The following is a 26,334-nucleotide window of genomic DNA, read 5'->3' on the forward strand; positions in this document are numbered from 1 at the left end:
TGACTCTGCATTAGAGACTCCTCCGCTCTAATTGGTTGATTTCCTACTACGGGAACGGAGAGATCCTGTTAATGCCATATGACGCAACAAAAAGAGGATCTTATTTTTTCACAGATAATCTGTCTCATATGCTATACTGTCAGGATACAGTGACAGTTTGAGCAAATATGATAAAAAGTATTTTTTTAAGTTACCAAGTGCTGCTTTGAGTGTTGGTATCATGATTTAGTTGTGCCTTTCACACCACGCAGTACTCTATAGCATACTGGGTGGAAAAAAAACTGTGGAATACTTGTTTTTCGCTCACAGGTTAAAGGTGGAGATGACACACATAATCTAGATCACATATGGCTATATATAATTTAAACATCTGCACTTTTTATTTGATATCACCTGTAACTTTTATTAACTACAAATGATAGTACCCGCAGCCTTGCGGGTATTAATCCTCAGCAGTGTGAGGAGCACACTGCTGAGGATTAATACCCGCAAGGCTGCGGGACCTGACAACATTCCTGGTCGTGTGCTGAGGGACTGCGCAGAGGAGCTCACGGATGTCCTCACCGACATCTTTAACACCTCCCTGAGCCAGGCTGTTGTTCCCACGTGCTTCAAGGAAACCACCATCATTCCTGTGCCGAAGAAGTCATCTCCAGCCTGCTTCAACGACTACCGCCCCGTCGCATTGACTTCTACCATCATGAAGTGTTTCGAAAGGCTGGTCATGAAGCAGATCAAATCCACCCTTCCTCCCTCCCTGGACCCGTTTCAGTTTGCTTACCGAACTAAACGGTCCACAGAGGATGCAATCTCCTCCGCTCTACACCCAGCCCTCACACACCTGGACACTAAGAACTCCTACGTCAGAATGCTGTTCATAGATTTCAGCTCAGCATTCAATACAATCATCCCCCAGCAGCTTGTGTGTAAACTTACAGACCTGGGCCTCAGCCCCTCTCTCTGCAACTGGTTGTTGGACTTCCTCACAGAGAGACCACAAGCTGTTCGGGTCAACAACAACACTTCGAACACACTAACACTGAGTACGGGGGCCCCCCAAGGTTGTGTGCTCAGCCCCCTTCTCTTCACCCTGCTGACCCATGACTGTAAACCCAACTACAGCTCCAACCACATCGTGAAGTTCGCTGACGACACTACCGTGGTAGGTCTCATCAGCCACAACGATGAGACTAACTACAGGAAGGAAGTGAACCAGCTGGTCCGTTGGTGCCAAAATAACAATCTCTTCCTCAATGTGGGGAAAACAAAGGAGATTGTTGTTGACTTCAGGAGAACCCACTCCCAACCCCCCCTCCCTCTGACCATCAATGGTGCTGCTGTGGAGCAGGTGAGCAGCACCAAATTCCTGGGTGTGACAATCACAGATGACCTCACCTGGAACAGCAACACCACTGCACTGGCAAAGAAGGCCCAGCAACGCCTGTACTTCATCAGGAAGCTCAAGCGAGCAGGAGCCCCCCCCCCCATCATGCTCTCATTCTACCGAGGCGCCACTGAGAGCATCCTCAGCAGCTGCATCACGCTGTGGTTCGGAAGCTGCACCGCCTCCAACCGCAAGAGCCTGCAGCGCATTGTGAACTCTGCCCAGAGGATCATCGGGGTCTCACTCCCTACACTACAGGACATTTACAACACCCGCCTCACCCGCAAAGCACTCGGCATTGCGGGTGACCCCACCCACCCCTCCAACAGCCTCTTCAGCCTCCTGCCTTCAGGGAGAAGGTTCCGCAGTCTCCGTTCGAGCTCTACCCGGCTGAGGAACAGCTTCTTCCACCAGGCGGTCAGGATGCTGAACTCTCTCCCTCCCTCTCTCCTCTCGCTCCCCCTCTCTCCCCCCCTGCCATCTCTCCCCTGACCTCTCTACCCTCCCCCTCACCCACCTTTCCCCACTGCCTCAAATGGAACATACCAGGACATCTACTCCCCCTCACACCCCTTCCCTCATCCAGCACCAGTCACTTTTTATCAGCACCAGTCACTTTTTATTCTCTGCTGCTACTTGTTTAATCCTTTATCTAGGCCCTTATGTTCTTAACTTTATTCTATTTTATTCTATTATATGTTATATGTTCATGTCTATATTACACTGTGGGACTGCGAGAAACGGCATTTCGAATTTTCTGTATGCATAACACATGTGGAAACTTTGACAATAAAGTGAACTTTGAACTTTGAACTTTGAACTTTGAATATGCACGTTTCAGACTTTAACACCATTTGGTCCTCATTGTTGGTGTCTTTCGTCACTGTGCTTTTTGTTATTACAGAGCCCTTATCACGTCACAATCACAAACAGGCTAGTGAGGTCTGCTTGCACATGTGGCGAATACAATTCCACATACCGGTAATAGAGGGCCAATGACCTAAAGCAGCTGTTATGCGTTATGGTGTCATAACAGAGCCAGGAAATATTCTTTCACATTTATACGGCATTTAGCTGTGAGAACCACACGTAGGTATGACCTCACTTCCTGGTCTAGTCATGCACTGTGTGTGTGTGTGTGTGTGTGTGTGTGTGTGTGTGTGTGTGTGTGTGTGTGTGTATGCGTATGCGGTTGGCTGCTCGGTAGTGTAGAAAGGTGTCAACAAGTTGACTTCTTAATTCCCATTGTGCCTCTCCATTGTGTTGGTGTTTTTCTATGAGGCGAGCAGCCCCCCCCCCCCCCCCCCATGACATTTTCCCAAAAAGAAGCCCGGCACGTTATTTCAAAGTTGGGAACTGGAGTTTGGTCAACACTAAACAATACGTCTGAGTTAACTGTATAGGTGAAAGGTATTTGGACAATGAGGAACTATCATGCTGTATATGGCGTGGTGCACACATAGGCTTAGAGGGTGAACATTTTGGTCTTATGAACGCTTGTCTCTTTGTCTTAGTCTGACCAGGAAATTCTTACTGGACTAAGTGGGTCTTAGGTAAAGGCTTGTTATGAAAAGAGTGGATAAAAATAGTGCTGCTGCTAAATTTGGTAGTAGATTCTTTGGAAGTTCTTTGTTTGCACAAGAGGAGTATCACACTTTTAGTTTCAGTTGGGAAAATAGGTGTTCTGCATATCTGACTGGTTTTTATCCATGTGAGCAGCAGGGTGATGGCAATGTCGGTCTGTTGGTCAGCTGGTTGGTACTTTTGTCCAGACTGAAATATCACATCATGAATTCATGATCCCCAGATGATAAATCCTACTGACTTTGGTGATCCCCTAACCTTTCTTCCGGCATCGCCAGGTCAAACGATTTTATTTATCCTCCGAGTTATATATGTGTGGTTCTCAGAGGATGAATCCTCACGACCAGTTTTTCCAACTGCACCAACAACAACCAACCACCAACCTTTGAGTGAAATGTCTCAACAATTAGAGGATGGATTGCCATGAGATTTGGTCCATGTATTCATGTTCTCCAGGGTGAATTATTAATTCATCATCTAGCATGATCATAAATTCAACATTTTTATTTGTGCAATACTTTAGTTTATGACCAAATACCTGTATAATGGCATTCTCATTAGTGTTTGGTGCAGGTTATCAGATGTTAGCATCCAGACCTGCTAAACTAAGATGGGGCACATGGCAAACATTATACCTGTTAAATATCAGCATGTTAATATTGTCACTGTGAGCATGTAAGCATGCTTATGTTGGCATTCATCTCACGACTGTGCCAAAGTACAGCTTAACAGAGTTCCTAGCATGGCTCCAGACTCTTGGTCCTGTTACAACACGCTTTAAATGTTACATTGTATGATATCATACAAATTTGGAAGGGAAATATTTCCTCATGAGACCTATCTGAGAGTTTGCAGGAGTCAACCAGTGAAGGGTTAATTATATTGGTTGGTGTTCAGACTTTTATTTTTTATCCAAGAGGATCCTCACCTGATCTTGTGAGCTCTGGTTTTAGTTACCAGTATAGTATGAGCTGCAAACTCAGTCGTAACAAAGGCCTTACCCTCAACTTTTAAGTTGTACAAATGTGTCATCCTCCATCGCCCATTCTCAGCAACATTGACCAAACTATCCCGAATTTCTGCTTGTTGTTCTGCACTCACAGTTAGTTAAAAATGATTTTTTTATGGAATTCCATCAATACGTAGAAACAGTTATAAGATAAGTCTCTCATCCATGCCAGCAGGTTGCAGAGAGAAGAGCAAAGGGAAATGAATGAAAAGCACCTCATCAATCTTGTTAGGAATGACATTCAATGCAAGTCTTGGACAACGCTGCGCTCCTTGCACCAAACAGAGGCGTGCAGGAATGCAACGAGGAGGTCACATTGAGGAGGACAAGAGAGACTGAACAGTAGGAGGGATGAAAGGAAGAGACGAGGAGTGATGAGGTGAGAGGGCAGGAGAAATACTGTCTGTCTTGAGAAGGGAGGAAGACTGAGCGAAGGGGTGCCTGAGAAGATATGATGCAGGGAAAACAGGAAAGAGGGCTGAAGATGAGGAGCTGGAGGATCAACAACAACATCAACATTCCCTGAGGGGCAACACACCATCCTCGGTCAGTGAGGTAGTGCTGGACCACTTCCAGCCTTGTGGTCTTGATATGGCATCTGTTCAATCAGAGATATTATGGCAGGGCTATACCGGCTAAATGTCACAGATACAGTATCTGCCAGCCTATCACTCTGTCTCTCACCTTACACTCTGCTTTGCACGTCCACCAAATGCCAACATGAGCAGTTGCTATGACAGCGACTCCCTCCTTTTCCTCCAACCCCGGCTCTATGCCGGTCAAAGCGAAGCTCTGCCTCCATAACCCTTCTCTCTTTCTCGCTCTCTCCTTAAGGTGTCCAAGTATTGAGAAACAGATCCTCGGTTCTGTTTCTCTCTGTGTTTGTAGCTAATATGTCTCAGTATTTATGTCCCCGAGCGTCTTGTGTTACTTGACGTCTTAACCACTTCCCGCTCCTGGCTGTAGTTAAATGGCCTCGGGGGGGGGGGGGGTCCGAGAGTAGTTGGGCTACTGTGCAAACTCCCAAAATATTACGTAGTACTGCAACCTCCTGTATGAAGGTTATAAGGCCAGATTTTAGGCCAACATTTTAAGCAATTTCATTAAATACAGATGAAAAAAATTGGTTTTAAACATTTCCAAAACCCCACTCAAACTGCCAGGCAGAGTGACCAGTCGCTGGGCAGGATAAGGAGGTGGAACCTTAGAGAAAGAACTTTGGTAATGGTGAGAGGGTTTGGGTTTCTCTGACGGGAACGGTTTACAGTGGACAGCTGACAGGAAAGGCTGTGCTATCTGTCGAATCATTTTCCCCACTGATTTACTGCAACTGCTTTTCAAGGTAAACAAGCAATGAGTCGACGTGTGTGCAGGCAGTGTGTTTTGTTTGTCCATGACGGACTGACTGTGTGAAAGGTCCTCATGGTGTGTAGAGCCTTATGCAGGCAGCCTATGTATCTGATTTTGTTGTTATCAGAGGGAGAAAGATAAACAGTTGTTTTATTTTTCTTACGTGGCATCTCATTGGTTTTTTGTTGCACTTCCTGATTGACAAATATGGGACAAAATGGCTCCTATCATTACGTGGCATCAGTAAGAGTGTGTGTGTCTGATTACACAGCCTGCAGGCCTTTGACAAGATCTTTTGAGCTGCACTACATCAGTGAAAGGTACATTTGTTTATTGGAAACTGAGGTGACTGGACATTGGCACTTTTTATACATGTTCCTGGCAGTAGTGACACGCCTCTGATAAAATGATCGCAACAGCCTATTACCGTAAATGCAGTCTGGATCATGTTAAATGTGTCATATTTAGTTTACAGCTGCTGCTATTCATTCACTAATGATAGAGCCTCCGTTTCCAATGATTTCACACTAGGTTTGGAATCAAACCATTTTAGGCACGCTCTGGTTTACTACTTGAGTTGACCTAGTTTAATCTGGATTATTATTATTTTTTTAACAATTTAAGGGACTGTACACAAATTACTTCGGTGGGGATGAGGGCTGGATCATATATTTAACTTTATAAAAATGCAAAGCCTTAGTGTTATTAATATTTTCTTTGAATATTATGTACTATACTATCAAAAACTAATGAAATCAAATGGAATAGTCCTGCAATAAATCCCACCTTCATGAAAGTTATAATATTCCGTTTCTGTTAAATAGTGTGAGTGTAAATAGTGTTTTTTCAACAGTTTCAGGCTGTAATTTGTGGTTATTCAGCCTCATTGATATAAGTGATTGATATAAATGGATGATGGCAGTGTTTTATGAGGTGCTCTTCACCCTGAACCTTTCCTAAAGCTTCAGGACCCCTGTTAGTATACTGCTGACACTCAAGGACGTCCATGTTTTGAATGAGGGGCAGGATGGGGACTTCTTCAGAAATACAAGAACAGCAGCTTGTCTTAGCTGAAGTTGTTGGCTGTATCAGTGGGAATAATGTGCAGACAAGGCTGTGAGACAGATTTGAAAGTAATAAGGCATTTAACCTGCACCAGATTGTTTTGGAGCCAAGAGTTATCCACTATTCATTTCCAACAGTGTGTTTTTGGCACTTATATAGCCAATAATGTTCTGTTCACCATACACAAGAGTGCAGCCCAAACTGCCCATTAGTCCAGCTCTTTGGCCTCTTTGGGACAGATTTGTGTCCAGCAATGCATTCGACTTAGCTATGCACTCTGCTATGTGTGCTGATGTGTACAGATGACATAACAGAACCTGTAAATGCATGACAAACAAGGGTGTGAGTGTTATCTGAACGTAAATGGATCAAGTGTGAGAAAGTGTGTGTGTGTGTATGTGTGTGTGTGAGACACACACACACATACATACAGATGTACACATTCCGTCAGGTGTTTAGAAACCCCCCTGCAGGCTTTTTTTCTGTAACAGGTCGTCCATCTTTCTCCGGGGACAAATGAGTTCCTTTGGCGTGACAGGCAGACAAAGAGCAGACAGGGCCCGACCTGCGTCACAAACCCCTGCACCAAAACTCTGTTATTACTCCATTCACAACTCATATAGGACCTTGTAGGCTGATTTCACACAATTGGTCTTAAACTCTGCTCTACACAACCATTCCTGCTAAACATCAGCATGTTAGCATTGTGATCATGAGCATGTTAGCAAGTCCTTGTTAGCAATAGCAGCTAGCGTGGCTGTAGACTCTTAGTCCTGTTAATGGAAGCTTTAGTGCACAGGATGTTTGATAGAAAGTTGTTGAATTCGTTTTCTTCTTTAAATCTATCAGGTTGAGGTTGATTTTTTTTTTCAGGGATCTCTCCCTTAAAAAGCTGTCTTTATGAAATTTCTTTAACTTAACTTTAGATCAAAGGGGAAATCCAGGGATGATGTGTTAAGGTTTTACTTCCTTTTGGCAATTAAATCCTAGTACATTAGAACTACTTTCTATGCCTCAGTGTAGGCGACAGCTGTGGCCGGTGGCATTATGTTATTATTATTGTGTAAATAATTTAATTAGGGCAGTTTGTGAACGTTACATTGCCAGGTCTTGCAAGACTATATTCCTGAGGCTTGTCTGTCTGAAAAGTGCCATTGCAGTGTCAGAATGCTCGGAAGATATGTTACTTGTGAAAAATGGGTCCAATATGTACTTTGGTGACCGGAATGAAAGAATCGTTCATAATCTGTGTTCACGTTCTCTTCTCTCATTGGAGTTAATACACTCTGCCGCTATGGTCTCCAAAAGGGGCGGGGTAGTGGCAAACCCACGTCAGACAGCTACAGTTCACATTCTTTATGGTCAAAATGAGTTGAGAGGAGTTTAATTACATACTAATTTCGTGGAACGGGGACACAGGGAAAGTAGTGTAGCCCACTCAGGTTGTCAGGTTCATTGTCAGTCATACGTACAAATTAGTAGCGTACAGTACAAAATGTGCTTGATGTTGACCGAGTGCAAAGCTTTTTTATACCTGCGTAAACACTTCATAGCCACAGTTTAAACAGACTGAGGCTCTAAGTGATGTGGCTTCTGTTGTGTTATGTAAGGTGTTCTGCTGGTCACATGGCTTTTGTACTACAGACAAATCAGTGAAGAGAGAAGAGTGCATGCTTTTCGGCAATTGCAGATAAGACTGTTTAGCTTCAGCCTCTCTATGAGTAAAAGACCGAGCCCCACTGTTTGCTCTACATTGGAATGTGTATATTGTACTCATGAACCAGTTCTTGATATCTGATGTGTGTACAGTATATGTGTGTATGCACAGTATCTGTAGACCTTCATCAGAGACACTCTAATGCCTTTCAGCTTCACAAAGCTCCAATGGAACCATTTGCCAACAACCTCTTTCCAGAATCAGCGACCCAGTTCTTTTGGGGGATAATCTGGATTATTCTCAACTAACAGTTTTCAGTGGAAATACTTTCTTCTGAAAAAGTGTTTCTGTTGGTTATCCAGAGTAACATGGACATCGTTTGTAGAACGAAAGATTGTTTTAATAGAAATGGTGTCAGCACCACACATGTAATATATTCTCAATAAGGTATCTCAAAACCGTGGGTAAATTAGACCAAATACTATCTAACTGGATTGATTTTTTATTGATTTTTTGTATTTTGGGTGTCTACACACTGAACAGTGTATCTCAGTCAGGAAGGGGACAGCTCATTACGAGGGCCCTGCTGTTTCACAGGTGATTGACCTTGGGTCATGTATTATCCTCTCCTGCTCTCCATTGAGTGCTCATCTCTTGTTCTCACACCCTCGCTATGATGTGCGTTTTCACTCAAATGGACGCTTTGTGCTTTGTGTGTTCCCTTTTGATTCAGGGCAAGGATCCACTCTTAGCTGTGTCCTCCCATAACTCCTCTATGCACTGTGGCACAGTGCTTCAAAGAGCTTCAAAGAGCTGGACTAATGGGCAGTTTGGGCTGCACTCTTGTGTATAGTGAACAGAACATTGTTGGCTCTATAAGTGCCAAAAACACACTGTTGGAAATGAATAGTGGATAGCTCTTTGCTCCAAAACAATCTGGTGCAGGTTAAATGCCTTATTACTTTCAAATCTGTCTCACAGCCTTGTCTGCACATTATTCCCACTGATACAGCCAACAACTTCAGCTAAGACAAGCTGCTGTTCTTGTATTTCTGAATAGGTAAATAAAAAGTACTGCCCTGTCAGCATATGTTTGGAATACAGTAAGATTTTAACGCATGACTAAAAGCTGATGGAATATCTGCAGATGTAGCATTTCATAGCTTGATTTTAGGTTTTAAGAATCAAGACTTGATGATTAAAGGTCTTTCAGTCATTATGAACTAAGAATGACTGTGTCAGTTGTATTATTATTGGTATTGTTATTGTTATTAGTTAAATAGTTAAAGTTATATTGAGATGATAGTTCTAGGATTTCTGATTTGTATTTCTACTGGGGCTTTTCTACAATAATTCGATTTAGAAAGAGCACAGAAATGAATACTCTGAGTTAGTACTGCCTCTTTTAAACTATGGTTGCTCCCATTTTCTGTTAATAAAATTGCTCCTCTTTTGTCAGAAGTACATGCCCAGACAATAATGCCCACTGATAAACATTTTTTCTTTAATAACTCAAGCTTTTTACTACATTGAATTAATCCTCCATAAATGTACCATAGATAATTCTGGAAAAATGATTTTACTGTCACCGATCATGGCTCAATATCTTTGACACAGACTTGTTTTTCGGGATAGTAAGACCACTTTCATTTCCCCCTAAACCCATCATTTTGTCTTTATTTCTATTTTGGGAGGGCCATATCTGCGGCATGGTAGAATTACGCTTGATTTATTGTTTACGTGTGAAAGTTTATTTGGAAGCAAAGGCAGAAGAACTCTAGCGTGATGTTGTTACAACGCCACAAAAGAGAGGAAGGTCGGGGGCTGGGGACAGTAAAGCCTGGGATTTTAACACGAGAGGCCGTTTCCTACATGATCAATGCTGGTTTCTTTTTACCATAACCACGATCATCTCCTAACCTTTAACCCCAACAAATTATCCTTCCCCCGACATTATCCAAATGCTAGTTGTACTTCAGGCCACTACAGAAGTGGCTGGTCAGAAAACAGTTGTATGAATCTTTTTAAGCCACTGGCATTCAGGACTTGGCTTTGTTGTTCTTCACAGCAGTCAAATGTATTTGCAGTGGACTGTGGCACATGCCTGAGAAGGAAAAAGACACGATGAGAGAGTTGGCTACCTTCCCTTCATTTCCATCCATGCTGAACCTTCCGAGCAGCCACGCTGCCTGTCCAAACATTATTATTACCATCATCTCCACGATGTGTCACACAAACAGAAATACCCTGAAAATGCTTCCAGAGTTCAGATAAGAGCGGGAACCATGACCCAGTATTAAACAACAGCCGTCAAAGTGTCCCCCCCCCCTCTCTCTCTCTCTCTCTCTCTCTCTCTCTCTCTCTCTCTCTCTCTCTCTCTCTCTCTCTCTCTCTCGCTCTCGCTCTCTCGCTCTCTCTCTCGCTCTCTCTCTCTCTCTCTCTCTACTTTGACTGTTCTCTGCCAATAGCACTGACTCTCTACTTTGAAATGTAATGTGTATGCATGGCTACTCTGTCAAATGCACGTCCCACTGTGTATTCATGTCCACAAGTGTGTGTGTTTACTGACTCCTTGTTTGCCCGCCTTGCATCATCAGGTGAAGTTGTGAGCCTAGCTGTATGGGATGAGAGGCTGCCATCACTGTGTTTGTGGGTGACACAGCTGTATGTTTGCTCTCAGAGAGCAGGTGAGGAATATCACAGCCCTCCTCAAAACCGCCCGCTCTCCCGCTCTGCTTAGATATGACCGTTGTTTATACGATCTGACTCTTGGAGACAAGGTGACGTCATCAATGATTTCTACCGGTGCGTCTGTATCATACAGGTTAAAGTAAGTGTTTGTGTGTGAATGTGTCACAGCGTAAGCTCGCCTCAATGGCAGTCCTCTTACTCACAACTTACTGTAGGCCATATCGTCAGTCTGTCAGTGGGGAGTGTACTTGTTGTGGAGACCAAGCTGTAAAAAAAAAAAGATTTAAACGTATTAATTAAATCTCAACCTCATAGCAACTCTTCTACCCTTTCTGCCATTAGTGCATTTTACAACTTTTAGGACTTCATGATTGAAAAAGGGGCGATTTAAGATTTCCTACTGCAGTTGATTTTTCGTTAAAAAAAACTGCTCATCTACAGATGTCTCTTTCCCAATGTAAGTCTATGAGGAAAAGTCTTTTTGGGCCCAGTGGCATCACATAGCTTCACAGAGCAAGAAGTTGTTTTTGCTAAACCCGATTCTCTTCCTGGAAGGCTTGGTTAAACTTCAACAGTCTTAAATCCGAGGGTATTCAGTCTACAATCATGTAAAACACAGAATCCTCAAGCTGCAACCAGAGTTTTTTTGTTGTTTTTTGCAATATATATATTGAATTAATTAAATGGTAAATCATCAAATATAGTTTTCTGTAGATAAAAACATTGACAAAGCAACTAATTCTTGCAGCTCTGAAGGAAATGCTGTTAAATCTCTTCAACGTCAGTATTGGAGGCAGGGAGAGGGAAGACCTGTCCAGAAATAATCGTGCCCAGCATCTTAACAGTTTCATCTGTTTGGTTTGGGGGAATGAGTGCGTTGGCAAACACGGAGGAATGGCACAACTCCCAAAACAGAAGAAAAAGGGTTTTTTTCCAGCCCTGATATTCACCTGAAAGGGTTATTCAAGTTTCTAAAAAATGATATGCCCCTCCTTTCCAGGAATTCACTTCTTTAGCATTCTTTAGAGAGAGAGAGAGAGAGAGAGAGAGAGAGAGAGAGAGAGAGAGAGAGAGAGAGAGAGAGAGAGAGAGAGAGGTGTAGGCTTATCTCTACACTGGAAATCTGTTGCATAAGATCTTAGCTCATAAACACATTGTCATGGAAAGGCACGCTTGTATGTCAACGCAACTCCTCCCCCTTTTGTCCTTTAGACTTTCTATTAGTCTTTCTCTCGTTAGTGGTTTTGGGCTTTTCTTGCATTGCTTTTATTGATCTTGATAATTGCACAAGATTATTTGATGTCAATAAGCTGATGGTAGTGAATTTGCCTAACCACAGTGTTTGAGAATGTCTTATGAGAATGTCTTATGAGAATGTCTTATGGAAAGGTTTTTGTTTTCGGTTGGCAGCCTGTATTTACTGTTATTGTATGAGATGAGAAGGTAAATGAAATGGGCATTTATGATCTCTTTACCCTTACTCCTGATAGAAGCTTGCCTCCTGGATTGGGTTGTGCTTAGCAGTTTCATTCTATATTAGCACCACTGAATGCTAGAATAAAACTGAATGAATGAATGAAAATAGTTATGAAATGTCGTAGCTTAAGCCGTGTGTAAATTGGTTGCTAGGAAACGTCTTTTGTATTATCCAATCAATAGCCAGTTAGCATGAAGTTACTGTAGCTGTAACATACATTAGAAAATGAAAATGTTCAAGGGTCAAATAATGTATTAACCTTGATCACCAATCCTCTGTCCATGAAGACAGTTTTATAAATATCTGCACACATGAAAAAATGTATTTCAGAGTTAGTGGTATTCATGCAGTTTGGGATGAGAAGAAAACATCCAATTGCGCGAACCTAACCCATATTATTTGGTTATTTAGTGTGACGTTTGGTAATTGTTTTGTCATTTCTATAAGTTAATTGAGGTCTGGGAACGTTTGGCATTGCAAAAAAGACGTCCGGCAGTGGACAGGAACATGAGCAGCCAGCTGATCATATAGGTTTTACACAACCGCCTGCGTTAAGAACACACTCACTTTTGCTTTTACTTGAAAATAAAGTGTTTCAGAACATCTGGCCAATCATGTTGGCTTGTTAACAACCTGTCTGACAACCTGTTTGTTGCCTTGTTGTCTTGGACTTTCTTAGAGCGATGTCGCCCTGTTCCTAGATCTTTCAAATTACTTTGGTGAGTACAACGTTAGAACCAACTTGGAGCAAACTGAAAATATTCCTTTAAAAAAATATCTCCGCATGTGTGCATTATATTATTCACGTTGTGTGCGTGTGTGCGTGTGTGCGTGTGTGCGTGTGTGTGTGTGTGTGTGTGTGTGTGTCAGTGAGTGTTGACAGCTGTGTCGACTCAAATAAGATATAGAAAGCTGCCAGCATTAGGTCACATTTCACCGTCTCCTCACCCTCAATCTCTCAGGTGTCAGTCAGGTGCCCTAACAGGGTTAAAGAGGGTTTGAGGTTTCCATACACAGTGACTTCTGGTGGGTTTCAGAATAGATGGCACAACCACCCATCTACTGGGGTCTCACTGAACAACGAGAAGGAATACGTTTCCAAAAAGTGAGCATCACATGTAATGTCTCTTTGGCCCCGAAGAGTTTTTAAAAGTCAGACATATAGCTTCTGTTATGGTAACGGTAAGTAATCCTGGTGTTGAAACGTGGCCAGAAACGACAGGCCTGGCCCCCGCGTAACACGTCTCCTGTGTCAGAAAGAAGCTGCAGTGCCACGTATTTACTCTACTCAAAGCTCTCGATACCCGCTGGCACAGACTCCCCTTGGCTCCAAGCCAGGGGAGATCCAGTGCTGAGTTTTGGGAAAAGACCCACTTCTGTGTGTGTGTGTGTGTGTGTGTGTGTGTGTGTGTGTGTGTGTGTGTGTGTGTGTGTGTGTGTGTGTGTGTGTGTGTGTGTGTGTGTGTGTGTGTGTGTGTGTGTGTGTGTGTGTGTGTGTGTGTGTTGTGTGTGTGTGTCTGTGTGTGTGTTTGTGTTTGTGTACAGGCCTGATGAAAGGGTTGGAGTTATGTTGATGCTAACAGTTATTCCACTTCATGTTTGATTCTACTTGTTGATTTGGTACTTTATCAGTTGTTAGAAACAGAAGTACTCATTTCAAAATAAGATTAGCATCGCTGCAAATGTCAGGTCTGTTGCATTTTCCAGCTTGTAAACAAACCTTTCAACAGCCTCTCTGTGTCCACAGAGTGAGATTGGTTGACTGAGTTTGAGGCCAACGAGAAACATAAAGACCACAAATGTCATATCAGGCCATGACTTTGAATCACCTTTGTTCATACCTGCTTTGCAAGCTGACATATTAAGCGTCACGTCAGAGGAAAACAGCTGTAATTGTGCACCACATAAACCTACAGATGTGTCTCAAATAGATTTACGATAGAGCACTTGAAAATGTTAACACTGTGAATGTATCAGGATTGGTGTGTTTGGGGAAGTTGAGCTCATTTGTTTGTTCTTTTTGTTTTTTAATCATGTTGTTAGTTTGTTGCAAATGCTTTAGCACATTTGATGCAACTGCTACCTTGCAAAAGAAAAGCCCAGTGTGACACCTTAAAACCACTGGTCCAACCAACAGTCCAAAACCACAAAACATTTACTTCATAAAAAAGAAAAAAAATAACAAATATTTGTATTTGAGAAGCTGTAATGCGACAGAATTTGTCATTTTTGACTGAAACAGTTAATCACTAAAAGTAGTTTCTGATGAATCACTTTTCAGCTGACTTTGTAGGCACTGAAAATCATTTACACAGTGCCACCAACACATGCGTCACTTCACACAAAATCAGTGTCACTTCCCTCTTTCAGTAAAAGAGAATAGCTCTTCATAGAAGGGGGTTTAATTGATTTCATTTTGGTTATCCGCTTCCTTTTTTCACTTATAAAAACTATGAACACATATACGCTTCCTGATAATGGGAGACTTTTCCATTGAGTCAGTTAAAGTTCCAAAAGTCTGCACCAAAGTAATATTTCAGTCTCTGTTAGCAACTATACAACTCATTTTCCAAAGATGTGTCTATCTGTCACTTGCCTTTTTTGACGATGTAAGGGCTAGCTAATGAGTACCATGTGGTGGTGTGCTACTTCAGCCTGACATGACTCCGTTCCAGTTGTTGTTGTTTTATTTAGTCCAATTCCAGGCCGGGTTTTAGCTGAGGCCTGTCACAGAGAGAGAGAGAGTGGAGGTTCAGAAAGCTGGAAGCATGCACTCTGCAAGTATTTGAATTATGCCATTGACGTCAGCACAGTCATAAAGTAGACGGCTGCCCTTCCCCTGAAGTATTCCCTTGCCAGCAGGCCTGTTCAGCTCAGCGCAGATGGATTTAAACGCTCTCTGCTTCACAGACCGGCTCTTTTGTTTGGGTATTTGGGAAGCATTTGGAACCACCCCCCCCCCCCCCCCTTCCCCGCCAAAAAAACACCACCACCTCTTTGTGGAATAGCACAGAAAGCCGCCTTTTCAAAAGGAAATCAACATTAAAATACTCCCATTTCAATTAGAATTCTCCTGATTATTATCAACAAACACACAAAACAGGCAAACCATGGTTTGGTTATCATTACTCTGCGGTAATGTTGCTGATTTTTTGTCAGAGGCAGGATCCATATATTGTTTTGTTTTTTTCTGAAACTGCCATTAGACCGTGAATGCCACATGCTTATTTTGATGTTACTTTGGGGGAACTTGTATTTAATCTTTATTCAATCAGGAAGTTTCATTTCTCCAATATGGTCAAACACAAGCAATCTGGTTTTGCCTGCTCACCAGTGCCAACAGTCTTTATTGGCTCAATTCGATTTTGTTGTCTGATTCTTCGTCGCACGCAAACCCCTTCGTCGCAGAAGCCCTCTGGTGGCTTCCCTCGCTCCGCTCATCAGGCCTGCTGCCTCCTGACCTGCTGAGCTCCGTTTTCAAGGCCTTCATGCTAAATGCGGTCAAGATAATGTTAATAAGACGGTCATGTTTTTCTTGGCAACAGCTCAACAACAGCAGTAAAAGTGTTGGGAATAAAATGATTTCTTGCTTGGGCTCAAAAAAATGACATTCAGATATCAAAGCCAAAAAGAACAGAGGAAGCAGGACACGTAGATTGGGCTCGTCTAGTTGCACATTAGCACATTGAGGTTGTTTACTTCCTCATTATTAGACATCAAAACCTTTAAAAGTGATCTTAGCCCTGGTTTAGAAAGAAGAAACTGCACGACTGCATATTTTAAGGATGTAAAATAAGTATACTGATCGTTCCTGCAGGAAACGTTTGGCAGCCTAAATACCTAATTTGTCTCATTTATAACAACAACGTAGACCATTCAATGTAACAAAGGCCAGTTTTATACTCCATCCACAAAGACGTCTCCCTGGGCGAAACATTAAAAATGATCTGTGTGTCCGTGTCTCCTGGACCCCCTGCTCTTTGACCCGCCTTGTGACATTAGAGTAACACACTGTGTGTCATTGGAACATAATGAGATAACACATTCCATCTGACAATCCAGTAGGTCTACTCAGAAGTCCTAAAATGAAGTGAGTCAAAGTGTAGATTCAGCTTACTTTCTTTGGTGAGATGAGACCGTATCTTCTCCATGTCAAGTCACCATGTTACTTCAGATTCAGATTCCATTTATTCACCCTATATATCCCTCAACACACTCTTCTTATGGCGCCACTTGCTTCTGAATTAGTTGGTTTTGCTATTTATTGAAGGAGAAGTTTGAATTTGTTGGTAATAAGCACATGTGGAGGCGGGTGGAATTTTGTTTGTGAGGCTCAAAGCATTCAAATCCAGCATTTAAATGCATTAACAGCAACATCTTTCTAGATCATCCCCAGATCTAACCATGAAGGAACTATTACTATGGTGTAAAGTAGTTCCAGGTTTGACGGTGAGTTTTGTGGATGATCCAGAGAAACAGAAAGAAGTGTTTGTTATGTTTTGATCACCATGAATGCCATTCCTTTCTCTCCCATTTTTCTGACATAAATCTTAGAAATGGATATCTAAAAAACTGGCACATAAAAGCAAAAATCTCATACCACTATGTGAGAGTGAGAAAATATGTGGTTTTGTTTGTAATTTAGGTGAATTGATCCTCTACTCTGGTTCACTCTGTTTAGGGATATATGGCTACATGTCTAAAATGTATATGCAGCAAAGAGGAGGAATCAGTTCACTTTTCATCGAGTTTGACTCACTATGTGGTCGAACTTTTTTCTCTGACTTTGAAGCTGAGTCGGGTCCAGCAGCAGCAGCAGCTGCATGTTGGCCCATTCTGACTTAGCAGATGTTTTCCTGAAGATTTTAGAGACGTTCGTCCTCACCCCTGATATCAGATCCACCCCCGCAACAACAGGAAACCTCTGTGATCGTAACTCTAGACAGCACTTTGAAACCTAAAGAGAAAAAAAAGGATCAACAACAGCGAACCCAGCGAACCCAGTTTGGCTAACTGGGTTCATGGCTTCTCTGATCTATGCTGATCAACCCGAGGGGCAAATGCCAGTCAGTAGGACAACGAGGCCCATTCAGCACAGTCAGTACTGTTGCTTTCAATGTGGGAGTTCAACTCAGGTAACACACACAAAGCCTGCTCTGTTGCTGTGTGTTTGTGCGTATGAGTGTACACATGTTTGAGCCTATAGAAGTGGAGAGCGAGAGAGCGAGACACTGTGGTGAGAAGGAGCGAAAGGTGGGAAAAGAATATGTGAGAGTTTATGAGTGCGGAGTCAAAACAGATGGAGGGAGTGAGGAAGAGAGCAGCTCAAGGACAGGACAGTGTTACCCTCACACGTCCACAGAGTTGCTGATAGGACAGACAAACAGCCTCATTGACGTCCGCCTGTATTATCGGAGAGAGAGTGAGAGATATGTAGAAACAAAACATTTAAGATGTTTACACCAGAACATGACGAGCAGTCAGATAGCAGTGAACCTTCAGACCCCTGTCTCTGAGCTCAGATCAGTCCGTACACTGAGCTCCTCACGTTCACCATGCATAAATCACTCTGTGTTTAAATAAATTCTACATGTGTGAATCATGTTTTCAACAGTTAAGCCATTTAAAACATTTGACAAAATAGGCCTTAATATGTCTGAAGCCCCATTTTGGACTGGATTAATATCCATTCCTAAAATATTTCCCATGCTCCTCAGTGTTTAAATGAATCATTTAATATGACATTTTAGCCACTGCAGATTTACAGAGCGAGTTAGTTCCATAGAAGTCCAATTCTTCACAATCAGTGGAACGTAGCTCTCTGTGCTGAATGAATTAGTCAATGGACACTAAATTAATTAGCAACTATTTTGATCATGAATTAATTGTTTGTCATGTTTATTCAAGCAAAAATGCCATGATTCAATTATTTGACTTCTTTTCAATCGTCAGAAGTTTCTCATTTCTGTGTTTCATGTCATTGTGAACTGAATATCATTGTCTCTTGTTTGTAGGGCAAAACTAAACACGTGAAGACTTCACCTTTGACTTTAGGAAACTGCATTTTCACTGTTTTCTGACATTTTACAGAAAGACAATTTATGAAGTGAGAAAATAATTAATTGATAATGAAATATATGTACTGTTACAGCCTTATTACAGCCTTATTTTGTGCACATAAAAATGCAGCGATAAAAAAATAAATGTCTTTCTTGATGAAACTACACCAAGACCACAAGCTCACCTGCAAACAGCTGCGCAAACGTTTCCTGCTGAGTGGCCATAAAAGAAGCTACTTTTGTCATCACAATTTTGTCTCATAGTTTTTTCTTTGTTGAATGTATTCAACCTTACTTTAAAGGAATAATTAGGCATTTTAGGAAGTATGTTTATTTGCTCTCTTTTTGAGATCAATACCAGTTCCTCTGAAGCACCAATCAACACATTGTTTAATCCTTAAACAAATAGAAATGTTAAGTTTTTACATTCCATTTTGTGTCTGGACAATGTGTCCATTCCTAGTGTAATACTGTAGGTGCGTTTTTTAAAACTTCAAACAGAGCCAAGCTAGCTGTTTCCCCTGTTTACGGTCATTATGTTAAGCTAAGCGAACCGACATGTCAACTTTCTCATTGAACTTTCAGCAAGGAAGCAAATAAATGTATTTTCCAACATGTCAAACTGGTCTTTTACGATAACCTCCTTTTGAGTTTTGTAACAACCAAGGGAGACCAGGCCAAGGTGACATGTTAAAAAGTTAGACGAAACAATACAAACTTAGTCAAAACAATAGTAAGAGCAGAGATGAATACAAATCTTAAATTTGGCTCAGCTTCCTCAATTTAATTTCCCTCTGCAGAGTATTTCAAGTATCTGCAGCAGAAAAAATGCTCCCTTTCTGTTTATAATTCACAACCACAGGGCAGCAAAATCCTGATGCCATCTATTGGGACATTATTTGTATTCCGCCTCCCTGTAAATCAGATAAATGAGCTCTTAATAAAACACAGTCATGATGTCATTTATTCTCGGAACCCAATTTACAGAAATGTTTCAATCAACGAGCGTTTCGGGGCCACATAACATACTTCCCTCTTTTCGCAATACTTCAAGTCAATAGTGGATTTTGCAATGCTGTACATGTGAATTCATAATTTGGCTTGTAAGAAGTGGGAAAGCAGTGCTGCAACAGCCCCCTCGCCATACCATCTCTGATCTTTGATAGGAAGTGTTGTGCAACGGCGCAGAGGGTTTCAGATCAAGCTGGTTTCTGTTTCTTGGAAAGTAATAGATGTCACAAAGGGATGGCTCATCATGACTCTCTCATTCAGGAACCTGGCACCGCTGCCGAGCGGCCGACGTCAAAGTCTGGTTTCTCTTTGTGCGTTTGGGGCGTGTTCACGCCGCTTCACGGGAAATGTGGCACCTCACCCTTCACAACACGTTGACATCATGAATGCTTACTCGATAAATTCAAAGCAGAAATTACAATGAAAGGATGACATCTTATCCTGTTCACAATGCCATATATATATGTTGGCTGCAGCCCTCCTACTCTGCTGCAGCTAGCATCACATCACAGGCAGGAAACTGACTATCCCCACGAGAGGATGACAGATGCAGCTGTCTCACACACACACACACACACACACACACACACACACACACACACACTGCTTTAAGTCCTCTGGTCTGGCATCCTCTTTATGTAATCTGATAGCAACATATGCCATGCGCTGTATAGGTACCGTACTAGGTGTTTGGTGTGTGCGCGCACCTGCTTCTTTAAAGAAGACGTCTCCGATAAAGTCCTGCCTCAATAAATTGAAAGAGCAACAGACATTTAGAAATTCTCTATGACTGAAATGAAACATATATTGGAGGATTTTGACATATTAAGTAATGAACCACGCCATACCAAAAATACAATTCCTATTGGGATTAAAGACTGAAACGCATCACTTGCTCTCTTTCATCTTTAATCTGAGAGGCAATCAAAGAAAAAACAACCAAAGAGTTGTGGATGGAGACATATAATAATATTCACAGGACAGCTCATTCAATAAGGTCATGTTTTGTGTTGAGGATTTTATTATGTGTGTATATTGTGATCGATCGTCTTTTTTAGTCCACCTCTATCTGCTCGTACTTCTGTACATATTCACAGAAAACATCCACACATTTTATTATGTTGGGACTGAAGGGTTTCAGCTGACATTGTCGACAATGTGTTTGTGTTGCTGTTTGGTCTGTTTTATCTTTTGCTGTTATTACTGGTAATGTTAACTTTGTGTTGAAAATACTGTATCGTATCATGCCTGTTGGGCTTAAACTGAACTGAATATTGAATCAAGAGAGAGAGAGCTGACCTCATATATCCTCATACCCCTGCCTCCCTCAGCTGGAAAGTACATGTTTGATGTTAATATTTCAGTTAATGTTGGTCCACTGGTGTGTCTGACTGGATTGTACATGTGTTTTCCTGTGTGCCGCTGTGGGACAGACACTGTAGGTCTCAGCGCTGATCAGAAAGGTCCTTATGTCAGGGTGGGGGCGGTGGAAATCCCCTCTGGCATTGTTGTGTATGTGTGTTGGCTTTTGAACGCTGTTTCCCTTGGTCCATCTGAGGCAATGCGAGTACACAGAGCAGACTTCTGTGACGAAAGTAATTAATGGTATGCAGCTTGCAACATGCATGCTTCTTCTGTTGAAAACAAGTGAGAATATAAAACGTGTATTTGTTGGTAAAAATCAGGAAATTTTAACTGTAATTTCTATATCTCTTCTTCCTTCTAGGCATAAAAAAAACAAGTAAACGATATATATAATTATTGAGACTAGTTTGGCTAAAACTCAAGGCAGATATCCCTCGTTGTGGTTTCCAGCACCGCCCTCTAATAATTCTTGGAAAGTTTTGAGACTAATCCTTTTGGAGTGTATTGCCCTTTACAGGCATTTCTATTGTTTCAATAATCTTGTCTACAGAACTACAAATTGTCATGGGATTGCACCATCATTCAATGACCATTAAAGTTGACTCAGGAACAGTGGAGCCAGTTCATGTATTGCAATGATTTAGTTTGACTCATCTGTCTTTCATCTGCAGAATACAAACAGAGACTGGGTTATGTTTACTCTATGGTCATTTACATCCCATTGACCTCTGAAGTGAAGGATTTAAAGCATTGACTTGATGAGATTTGATCATAATAAAGTCAATATCCAATGCCTCGATGCTTAGCATGTTGATCTTTGTTTTTTATTTGACGGGTGGTAACTGTTATAGGCTTTGTTTGCTCGCTGGGCAGGGATCAGAGTAAGACTGAAGTTAAGTGGATCTGGCACCTATACCTAGAGAATGGATTTAGTATGTGGGGATCCACAGGAAGTTGGCATGTGACCAGTTTTAGGTCCTGACTCCCTAAACCAGATTTTACAGCACTGTACCCATTTTGTAGGTTTTGAAATCAAAGTCGTGAAGAGCTCAAGAGCTCAAGTAACAAATCTAGCAATTGCGTTTCACCCCTGAATGCAGCCTCACAACCACACACATAAACACACGTCATGCCAAACCAAATTTTTGTTGATCACATCAGCAGCCTCTTGCCCTGAGCTGTAACTCAATCTAGTTTTGTAAAAATATTACTGATATACAACTTAAAGTCATGTTTCTGTCAGTTTGGTATGGTGAATGGCTCTAAATACCACAGTGACTGCTGCTATGGCGAAGAGCCAGTCTGAGCTGCAGCAAATGTCCAATGCCGAACAGTATTGTATGTCTCCTTGAGGTCGAAATAGTGTTGAACGCTTTCCCTCCGTATGAAACGTACATTAAAAAAGCATTGTTTACATCCATGTTGGCTATCTTGCGGCCTTCCCTGCATTTGCTGCGTTTCTTGGTGCATTACCCACACCTGTAGATCTGTTGGCAAGACACTGTGTGTTACCAGCATGCACTTGCATAAAGACGAAAAACTAGTGCAAGAGGACAACAACTGTGATCACAACACTGTGCCATGATTGCTGAGTTCATCTAACGTTGACCCATCTAAAAGCTGACTGATTCAGCTGAATGTATTATCGGGCTTTTACAAAGCATAGTCTTTATTTTACAATCTTTTTAAGCGGTCAGGAATTTAAAGCTCTGTAATTGGATATTTCTCATTGAAATATTCCTCTACAGTTGTAGTCAACTTCTCTTAAGTTGTTGTACCAAATAATCAGATACTTTTAACACACAATTGCGCATCTGATGAACTGATAATTCAGTGGTGAGAGAGTAATGCAGTGACTGCCATTCACCAGAAAAGCCAAAAAAACTCCCTCACTTTACTCGATAATGATTCTTACACGTTTGATCCTCATAGGTATAGAATAACGAAAACATCCTCATCATTCACACAGAAATGACAGATAATTAAAAGTGTTGTCAGAATTACTTTCTACTGTTTTTGTGTATGAAGCTAATAGCTTCATGAGTCCATATCCAGACGGTGGCTAAGACCACATATATGTTACTTTCTGTCTGAGCAAAGTTTAAAAGTTCAAAAGAGAAAACTGTTTGAGGGAAAAGGACCTTTCTATGCTCTTCAAAAACATAAACCACCTCAAACGTGTTGAGAATACGGGGAAGAAACATCTCAGTTGAGTGTAAGCCGTTTTGACATCAGAAGCTTGCTAGTTAAACTAAACACACATGCACACACACACACGTTCCCTCTCTTTCTCTCACTCCCCTCCTCAGAGTGAAGGAAGGCTGTGGGCAGAGCGCCAGGTGCCTCTCATGTTTGGGAGAGCAAACAGGCTCATGTCTTTGATGGCGAGGAGATCAGAGCAGGGGACACATTCTACGTGACCACGCTAAGGTTGCCACAGTGCACACTCTGCTGCCATGTTGTGCTCGGCAGCTAGGAGACCCAGAGTATACACAATGCAGAGGCAGCAGAGTGTGTGTGTGTGTGTGTGTGTGTGTGTGTGTGTGTGTGTGTGTGTGTGTGTGTGTGTGTGTGTGTGTGTGTGTGTGTGTGTGTCAGTTCAGCCCCACTGGCCATCTCATCGCACACCCTCTGCTTTCCAACCTTGACTTACAGTTGTAGTTGTCTGAATAACACAGTTCAGCCACAGGTACAGTGTTGGAATATTTCAGCAGCGGCTACAACACACTGTTCTCTATATCTGGTCATAGGCACTTTGTACTGTAAATAGTAATTTTATCAAGAAGAGACAAGTCAGATGAACAAAAGTTAATTGTTTATTATAAACAGATTTTATGTGATGATAACGTCTTCACAGAGTCTTTGGTGCTTTTGGACTCCAGGGAGATTTGTAATCGAGGGGCGTCTGCCCTGAGCGGCAGCAAGATAAATCCCCCTGTGGAGTCCAGACACTGGTGGTGGTGGTGGTGGTGGCTGATGAGGCTGATGGAATGATGAGTTGATGAAGCAGATGAATCTGCGAAGACTAGGCAAAGATGGGGAGGTGGAGGAGTGCATAACAGCAGCATGAACGTATGAGAGGCAGATGGACAATCATATTTGAAAGAGACAGCAGCTAGATGATAGGCTATCAATGTATTTGTGTTTTTGTGCTATTGGATAGAGGAGACCAGCTGATCTAAGCAGCTGATATCATGATTGACAGCCCTGAACAATGGCAGCGAGGAAAATATGACGGAGCATGCATGAGGAGTCAATGGCAGATGTATGTGAAATGAACTACGGGCTTAGGCGTGCAAGAGTGTAGTCTTACTGACTGAACTTACGCTGGAGCTTCATTTCAATTTCAAAGAAGAAGTCCCTCACTACATTGATAATCACGGTTGCTGTGACATAAGCGGTTTATCAGACTTGTAGATGTTATCCCGACGGTTTTAGCATGGCACGCCAACATTCTTTGTCACACTCCTTTCACTTTATTTAATAGTGTTAGGTTATGTTTTCGATACCATTTCTATGTATTACATTTGTTGCACTACAATCACTTTTTAGAGCTAGCGAGCTAACTATTCAAATCATCTATTTTTCTGCAAAAAATGCCAAACAGTGGAAAGATTTGCTGCTTTTCTTCGCCTTAATCCTAAACTGAATGTTTTGGGGAGTTTTGGACTCAACATGATATTTGTAAACATTACCCTTTTTTCACTGTTTTCTGACATTTTATTGACTAATGATCAATCGGTTCCGAGAGAAGATACTTGGCAGATTCATCGATACTGAAAGAAATCAGTAGTTGCAGCCCTAATTCAACAAATGTAATAATTACAATACAGTATACTTTAAAAACACATGTTTTCCAAAGAAAAGACAGCACAGGGCATAATCACATGACAGCATAGAGTACACACAGTGACCGTTGCGAAATGTTACGGAAATATTGTTCATTTCTGGTAAAATTGATAAACAAGCCATTTCCTGTAAATTTAGTCTCCGGGCTACATTTGTATCTGTACTGTGGTTGGGCTTTTGACCTGCTGTGTACACACTGCAAAACAGTTACCACACATGTCTTTACAGCAGCTGCTACCCTTCATGCACCAGACACAAATCACAAATGTTCTGAACTTTGCATGGACTCATGCCCCACCAAAGAAAGATTGGCCCATTTTCATGTTTCTGTCTCAACTCCTGGTCAAACAAAACAGTATCACTGTCTGTGGAGTGCAGTTATCTGTCCACAGTCAGTAATAAGATATGATTCCACTGATTAATCAGTTGCTTTACGTTTAAGTATGTATTTGTGTACATACGATTGTCACAGAGAGCAGAAAATCCATTCATAGTTAACACGACATTTTTGTTTCGATAAGAGCTTATGTGTGCGCATACGTGTGTAGATTTGCAGTTGTCTGTTTGCTTCCTGTGAGGAGGGTAAAGTGCGTCTGTGTGTGTAGTGAGGCGTCTCACACACAAACACTCACAGGGAGAAAAGTTGAGTGTGTGACAGAGCAAGTCCTAGCTTTCCTTTTGACAGCTGTGAGTCGCTCTAGCTCCTCACAGCTACACCTCCTGATGATGGAGGAGCGCTGCAGCCGGGTGCCGCCTCTGGCCATTCCCCTCCCCAGAGCAGGACCCGTGAGTGGATGTTGCCTGGGAGTGGCAGGGCAGCGCTCGGGCTCCATGTGCGCCTTCTGTTCTGACTGTGTGTCTCTGTGTGCCGGCTGCTTGTTGACAGATGAGGCGTACCAGAAGCTGGCCATGGAGACGATGGAGGAGTTGGACTGGTGTCTGGACCAGCTGGAGACCATCCAGACCTACCGCTCTGTCAGCGACATGGCCTCTAACAAGGTAGGAGAGGCTGTTTGCTATTTTTCATCACTCCATTCTTCTTCTTCATTAGTGGAGAAAATGTTCAGGGGCACAAGGCTAACGTTGCCTTTATTTTATTTCAATCAGAGAAACATTTTAAAAAAAAGTTCCATTCATTGCAAATGTTTTCAAAGAAAAGGCTCTTTGAGGAGCTCTCATATCTGAGCAGCAAGGGACTCTGCAAGAAGCATCAGGCCTTCAGCATAATAAACACATGAACGACAATGTTCACAATCCACAGACACTGAAGCTGTAAACATACATGAACTTAGCATGACCTGGAAAAAAGTCCTCACATGCACGGTAAGAAGAGGTTGGTTTGTTCGATGCTGCAGCAGTAAGACGTGTTGGCATGAACACTGTCAGGTTAAGAAGACTGGATGATACTCGTCAGCTGATTAAACCATCACCCAACTCCATTAATGTCTGCTATGTTTCTTTCTTCTCTTTGTGCAAAAATGGTCGGACAAACGGAACTGTGTTGTTAGTGTCTTGGCCCGCTGTGGCCCTCCTTTCATCTTCCCTTCAACTTTTCACTGTCCACTGGTTATTCTGTTGCTTCTGCGTCGTTCATTGTGAGTGATGTGCACCAAGGCGCAGTTCTTTTTTTAAGTGACCCCTTAACCATATTACTCACTGACAGATCGTAATACACAACAATATTTGGCTGATTAACACTTATCACTTGATTGAGTCTGCTGTCTTTGTACGATAACTCATTATCTCTACACATAACTAAGAATTGCTAATTCACTAATCTGCAAGATAAGTTTATTTTTACTAAAAACATTCTGTCCAGTCTCACCCACTATG

General features: G+C 42.0%; 1 protein-coding gene across 3 annotated transcripts in view; it reads left to right on the forward strand.

Moving 5' to 3' along the window:
- The window catches only part of pde4ba (phosphodiesterase 4B, cAMP-specific a), a gene marked incomplete at its 5' end in the record, with an annotated part of 131,841 nt that overhangs the window by 88,166 nt on the left and 17,341 nt on the right, over nucleotides 1-26,334 (forward strand). For all 3 annotated transcript variants that reach the window (XM_079267108.1, XM_079267109.1, XM_079267110.1), the window contains one exon: nucleotides 25,388-25,500. In XM_079267108.1, the coding sequence (XP_079123234.1) occupies nucleotides 25,388-25,500 (113 nt within the window). The remainder of the gene's footprint in view (nucleotides 1-25,387; nucleotides 25,501-26,334) is intronic.

Source organism: Melanostigma gelatinosum (assembly GCF_949748355.1).
Source record: "Melanostigma gelatinosum genome assembly, chromosome: 4".
Classification (NCBI taxonomy): Eukaryota; Metazoa; Chordata; class Actinopteri; order Perciformes; family Zoarcidae; genus Melanostigma; species Melanostigma gelatinosum.